Source organism: Herpailurus yagouaroundi, unplaced genomic scaffold (genome assembly GCF_014898765.1).
Source record: "Herpailurus yagouaroundi ecotype Mexico unplaced genomic scaffold, PumYag 65672, whole genome shotgun sequence".
NCBI classification, from domain to species: domain Eukaryota; kingdom Metazoa; phylum Chordata; class Mammalia; order Carnivora; family Felidae; genus Herpailurus; species Herpailurus yagouaroundi.
In genome coordinates this window covers 1-6,292 of record NW_024418817.1, presented here as the reverse complement: position 1 = coordinate 6,292, position 6,292 = coordinate 1, and the positions used below count along the sequence as shown (strand labels likewise).

Here is a 6,292-nt window from a genome sequence, read left to right as displayed (position 1 = left end):
CTGCTCTGTCTCTCTCTCTCTCAAAAACAAATAAAACATTAACATTTTTTTTTTTTAAATAAGAAGTGGGGCCCCTGGGTGGCTCAGTCAGCTGAGTGTCCGACTTCAGCTCAGGTCATGATCTCACGGTCTGTGAGTTTGAGGCCCGTGTTGGGCTCTGTGCTGACAGCTCTGAGCCCAGAGCCTGTTTCGGATTCTGTGTCTCTCCCTCTGACCCTCCCCCATTCGTGCTCTGTCTCTCTCTGTCTCAAAAATAAATAAACATTAAAAAAAAAATAATAATAAAATAAAATAAATAAGAAGAAAAGCACCACCAAGCAGTGATGGGGGAGCCCCCATCCTGGTGGCATGCCCAGCAAGCTGGGTTGCTGCAGCTGAGTCAGGTTACTCCTCTTGGCCTCAGTGTCCTCATGAAATGGACCACGAGGCACCCAGCTCAGCAGTCTGAACATTCCAGAAGCCCCTGCAACTCCAAGAGCACCCTGGCCGCTGCAAGCCCAGTTCTCCACAAACGCCAGCTGCTACCCCTTTTCCCTCTGGACGCGCTCGACGGTGAACGAGGCGGGCTGGCCGAGACGAGGGCCGGGGAGCTGGGCACCGCCTGGGCCAGGCGGCCTCGAGCCTGACGCCCGCCGCCCGCCCGGGGGTCTTTCCTTGGCTTCTGCCACTCCTTTGTTTTCCTTCAGGAAACGCCATCGGTCGTGGGCGACAGGAAGGGAGGGGAAACTGGCAGAGCAGAAGTCGGTCGCCCTGCAGCTGGCACCTCGGTCGGAGTTCCTCTGGAAAAACTCCACCCGGGCCTCCCAGAACCACAGGAAAGGTGGCGTTTTCCACATGTTGACAGAGCGGCGGGGCTCTGCCCGAGGAGAGCAAAGTCGGGGAGAGTGAACGGTGAAGCCAGGAACAGGGTGTCAAGTCCAGAAACTGACTTCTTCTCTGCTGAAGGTTCTGGTCGATGGAAAGATGACCTCTGAGCGGGAACGCATTCTGAGCAGCACAGCCAGAGGGAGGCTTGCGTTTCTTGACAAGATGGAGAGGCGGACTTCCACACCAAAGCAGCAACCCTGTACCCGGCGTGCACGGAGAGAGGGCCCGGGGGGGCTCCACCTGTCACCCCTGTGCCAAGCCCAACAATGAATCACCTCGAAGCCACACAGAAAGGAAACACGAGGGAGGCCCCACCTCGGAGGCTGAAAGAGACCAGTGTGAACAAAATCCTCTGACGTGGGGACCCCCCACCCCAAATCCACCTGCATTAACACCAGGGCACAGCCCGGGGTGTGGGACCACACGGTGACTGCTGGACAGGTGGACGAGGAAGGGGGACGCAGAACACAGAGCGTGTTTCTGCAGACCTAACGACATGGCTGAGCGTTTCGCCACCACCGGTTACAGTTTCTCCATCGTCCCGTTGGACGGCATACGTGGAACAAACCACGGAGGAGGCGCGTCCGAACTCTGACATCACCAGGTGATGGAGGACAGCGGCCTGACCCCCAGGAGCCTGCGAGATGGAAAGGGGACACCTGGGGACAGTTGGAAAGGCTAGCTGCGACCTCGCATACCACACTGACATACCTTAGCAGAGAAAAGAAGGAAGGAAAATCACTTACACTTTAAGAAAAAGAGCCTCTTTTGTGAGGCTCAAATGATATATTAATTTTAAGTGCCGAGCACAGTATCTAGTATGTGGGGGCTCAATAAATGGTGGTTTTTATCAGTTTATTATTAATAACAACTGGATCATAACCTAAAAAAACAGATGAGAGCATCTTCAACTTCACTCATAAATAAATACAAATTTAAGCAAAAATCTGCTGTTGCCTTTCACCCATAAGTCATCACGGGTCAGTCCGGTGATACAGGGCATAGGGAAAGGGGTGCCCTCCTGACCGCTGGGGCAAATGCTAATTGCTACCACCTCCCTCAAAATGGTAGACCAGAAAACGCTGCATGGCTGGGACCCCTCCTCTAAGACTCTATCACACGTTTACCCACAGGGAGACCCAAAGGTTGCCACGGCAACAGTCGACACAATGATAACAAAGGACCAGGAACCACTCTGCCTCCATCAAGAAGGAAGTGATTTCTCATAAGTAAGGAAATTACACTCCAGCCAAGGACAAAACCATGTTTGTTACAGAAACGTCTGGCACACAGCATCATGTGTGCTGACAGGGAGGGAACTGCTCTGAGACGTGCTGTTCAGTGAACAAGCACAACGAATTGCGTGTTATCCTGTTGCCCGGCTCACGTCCGCCCAGCCCGAGTAACCATCGCGAGTCAACACGGGTTACTTCGTTAACGGTGGACCTCTGTCCCACCACAAAATTGGGCAGGCGCCACGGCGATCTCGTTTCTCCCAGGGACACGGAAGGTGCTGGAATACAAAGGCCTCAAGCACAAGGTCCAAGTGCTCCAGAGAAGTTGTCTGTGCAGACGGACTTGAGCATCCACGGAAGCAAGGCCCCAGACGGTCGTGTCTCCATCAACACCCAGCACCTGGTGCGGTGCCTGGTACCTCGAGGGTCCAATCCAACCTCACGAGGACCTTTCCACACCACAAAACATGCTCCGACTGCCTCGGGATGTTCAAGGAAAGAGCACCAGAGGCCAAAATGATCTGGAAGAAAACCCACAAAAATATGAACGAATCTCACCTGTTTCTTCTGGTTTGATCCACTGAATAAATCTGCTTTCTCAGCCAACTGGGAAGAGAGTTGAGACAGAGGGAGAGACAGAGAATTAGTACACAAACAAAACTAGTTCTATGGAATGGGGGCAAAGGAAACTGGAAACAAGAGGAATTTACCAATTTGCTAACTCGGGCAGCTTGGGAAGAAGCAGGTTTCTCCTTGGGGCTGACACGCCCTAGTTAGGAGCCAAGAGGCCCCTCCTAGTGGAGCCTAGAGGCCGGCATTCCTTAAACCGACGATCCTCTCTGATGACGTTCATTAATCCCCCCAAAAAGCTGTTAAGAAAAATGGCGGGAATCCGAGGGCTTTGACCGAGGGGACGAGAATTCACACACAATCCCACGCAGACGTCCGTGACGCTGACTCCCGGGCAAGGCAGTCCTGAGCCTCCCCAACCCAGGAGGCAGTGGCAGTTGCGAAATGCGGTACCCTGCATCTGACTGCGATTTGGCGAGCTGGTTTAATCCCTTCCTGATCCTGTAAGAAGGAGGCCCTCAATCCTCCCCTGGGACACAACGCCAACGTGTGTTTCTAGCTCGGCTTCAATGTACTCCTCACCCCACCAGGCCAAGCAAGGCTTAGCACCAAGAGAGGCTCTCGGACGAGAAGGTGGGGAGCCCACAGCGCCTACTGGGAGCTGCTGCACAGAGGACACTCACGGAGCCTCCAAGATGAAACGCCCCACTCTTCTTTTCTTCACTCACGTTGGCTCAAGGGAAAAGAATAAATTAACGTGCAAATACAGAGATAAACAAGCAAAAGTCAATACCTCTCAATAATGGTGGGCGTAGACGCACTCATCGCTTCCTGGTGTAAGATTTTCAAGCCAGAGAGCCACTTAGTCGCGTCTTCTCTAGAATCAGCTGGACAGGTGAATAGGAAGGCAAATGCTGTCACTCGCTGGGAAACCCTCTACAGACAGACCGAGCCCCACACAGCCCACGGGGACGGGAGAAGCCAGTGCTGGTTTCTAGTTTTGCACGAGGGCACGGAAAAGGCATCTCCTTCACACCTTCGTGGCTCTACGACCTGCCTTCTGTCCAAGATGAGGCCACGTGCCAGCGATGACCCTTCTACAGCAGGGGTGACAAGTGGGACACGAGTTTTCCCCCCACGAGTTTTAGCTTTTACTCCTATGCTAACGAATAAAGTGCAGGGTCTAGGATTATTCACACCCCAATCCAGAGCAGCCCTCAGCATTTCCCGTTTCCAGATAAGGTCAGGGAGAAGGCAAGGGCTTGGCATCACTGAGGGACCACAAGTCCCTCGGCACCGCTTGAGGGCTGTGTGACATTCGGCTGGTTCCTCAGCCTCTCTGTGCCTCATTTCCTCATCAGTAAAATGGAGCTAGCAAGGCAAACGCCTCTGAGTTATGACACATGCCTTAAGGACCAGCTACCCTGTTCACGTGGACGAGAGCACGCTGAGGCGGCTGCTCTCACCCTTCCCGTGCGCAGGAAGAGACTAGGAAGCTCAGAGGGCAGAGAGACCCGTCCCAGAGCCAGTAAGCGTGAAGCTGGGATCTGAATCCAGGTGTCACTCCCTCTCTACTGGACTGGAACTGGAGAGCTCCGGAAGAGAGACCCCAGAGTGGAACAGACACCAAAGCTGGCACCCTGGACTCACGGTCTCCCTGCCCAGAACAACCAGACCTCAGCCTGCAGCAGAGCAAAGTGGACATGACACTGGAAGTTCACGGGCCCAGGCCCCTCTCTGCTGCATCATCTCTGCACCAACCACACGCCAACCGTCAGACGTCCGCCCCCCATCTCCCACATCCAGCTTGCTATTTCCCTCCTTCAGCTCCTCACACACGCACCACCCTCCCCCCGGACTGGCCTCCCTCTTTCCTCCCAACTCCTACGTATGCCTCAAAACCCAGTTTAAAAGGGCCCTCCTCCTAGGGGCGCCTGGGTGGCTCAGTCGGTTAAGCGTCCGACTTCGGCTCAGGTCACGATCTCAAGGTCCGTGAGTTCAAGCCCTGCGTCGGGCTCTGGGCTGATGATGGCCCGGAGCCTGGAGCCTGCTTCCGATTCTGTGTCTCCCTCTCTCTCTGACCCTCCCCCATTCATGCTCTGCCTCTCTCTGTCTCAAAAATAAATAAACGTTAAAAAAAAAAAAAAGGGCCCTCCTCTGCAAAGCCTTTCCTGGAAGTGGGCCCTCCGTGCCGCTACAGCACACTGTATGGTGATCGGCCTCTAGCTCTCATCACAGTGCACTGTGAGCCCCCGTCCGCAAGGCAGCAACTGGGTCCCATTCATCTCCACGGCCCCGGGGACATTTAGGTCAGTCCAGTGCACAGTGGACGCTCAGAGGTGCGTGACAGAGAGAGCAAATCAACGAGAGCTGCTTTGCCCTCGTTTACATGTCCATGCTCAGGTTTCGTCTTCTCCTCGCCTTGGTCTACCTTTAGTGGGATTTACTTTCTCTCTCATCAGTCGTGGTTGCACACACAGCTCTAAGTCAGTAAGTCCCGGGGCTGGGCCTGAAGGGGGGACAAGCTTCTGCCTCTGAGTGAAGTGCTGAGCTTTTCCAAAGCTTATCTTCTGGCCTCACAGAGGCTCTTTTGGCTTTTCGGTGGATTCAGAGGGATGGCTGGAAATCTCACCTCCAGATCATGTGTGAGTGTACGTGTGCATGCACGTGTGTGTGTGTACGTGTGCATGCACGTGTGTGTATATGTGTGTGTGCACACATATGTGTGAGATATAAGATTTCAGGATCCTTCCTCCAGATCAGCTAAGCTGAGTACACAGTGTAGACCAGGCTCTGTTGGATGAAAACTAGAACCTGCCTTCAGCAATCTGCATGAGCCAAGCAGACCCTTAACAGACGCTTACAACATCCCATTGGGGCAGACGCGATCATTCTCCGTTTCACAGCTGAGCCAACTGCAGCTCAGAGAGGTCGAGCAGCGTGCCCAAAGGCACACAGCTAGAAAGAGGCAGGGGAGAATTCAAAACCCGATGTCCCTGGAAGACACATGATGGCATTCTGCTGCTAGAGGACGTCCCGGGGAGGAAGCCAGGCACAGTCAGGGAGGAAAGCACACGGACGTGCACTCACCTGCCAAACTGAGAGTGCTCAGGACGAACTGGGTGCCGTACAAGATGGTGAAACAGCAGTCTTCCTTCTGGCGGGCTGCCTTCGCGCGCTCAAAATCCTTGGAGTTCTTCCCGGGGCGGATTTCCTTGATTTCCATGATATCCACTGGAAGACAATTGAGAGGAGCCCATGAGAAGCTGGAGTTCACTCCGCCTGGGGACGCAGCCCGCGCCTGCACCCCGCTCACGCACAGCCCAGCCCCCTCATCCCTGGCCTGGAGACAGGCGGTCCCGGCCCCTCAGCCCTGCCTGGACGGCAGGATTACATTGCAAGCAAGTAAAAACGTGGCTGGTTGAAGCTACTAAGTACTGGGACAGTTGTTGTAGACCAAGAGACGCGGAAATAAGAGGAAATCCACTCTCCCTATAATCCCTGCTGCTGCTGAACTCCAACCCACTCCTGGACAAATTGGGCCAGGATGGCCACCTGGCCCAGGGGTGACCCATCCCCCCCACGGATGGCCATCTGACCCAGCGGTGACCTTTCCCTTC

The 6,292-nt window shown here is 54.4% G+C and overlaps 1 protein-coding gene across 1 annotated transcript; it reads right to left on the bottom strand.

Moving 5' to 3' along the window:
* Positions 1-1,708: 1,708 nt before the first annotated feature.
* LOC121024528 (1-phosphatidylinositol 4,5-bisphosphate phosphodiesterase gamma-2-like) lies at positions 1,709-5,943 on the bottom strand. Its single transcript, XM_040466753.1, has 3 exons — positions 5,763-5,943; positions 3,466-3,559; positions 1,709-2,708 (listed from the first exon to the last, which is right to left on the bottom strand). Exons 1-3 carry the CDS (start codon positions 5,896-5,898, stop codon positions 2,657-2,659), a joined length of 282 nt encoding a protein of 93 aa, XP_040322687.1. The 5' UTR covers positions 5,899-5,943; the 3' UTR covers positions 1,709-2,656.
* Positions 5,944-6,292: the final 349 nt, after the last annotated feature.

Bases quoted from the DNA above. Each gene is read 5' to 3' on its own strand.
- LOC121024528 (XM_040466753.1), bottom strand. From the start codon at position 5,898: ATGGAAATCAAGGAAATCCGCCCCGGGAAGAACTCCAAGGATTTTGAG. The intron at 3,560-5,762 runs GTGAGTGCACGT...TCACCTGTCCAG, and splicing joins GAGCACTCTCAGTTTGGCAG to CTGATTCTAGAGAAGACGCG. The intron at 2,709-3,465 runs GTATTGACTTTT...CTCTCTTCCCAG, and splicing joins ACGCCCACCATTATTGAGAG to TTGGCTGAGAAAGCAGATTT.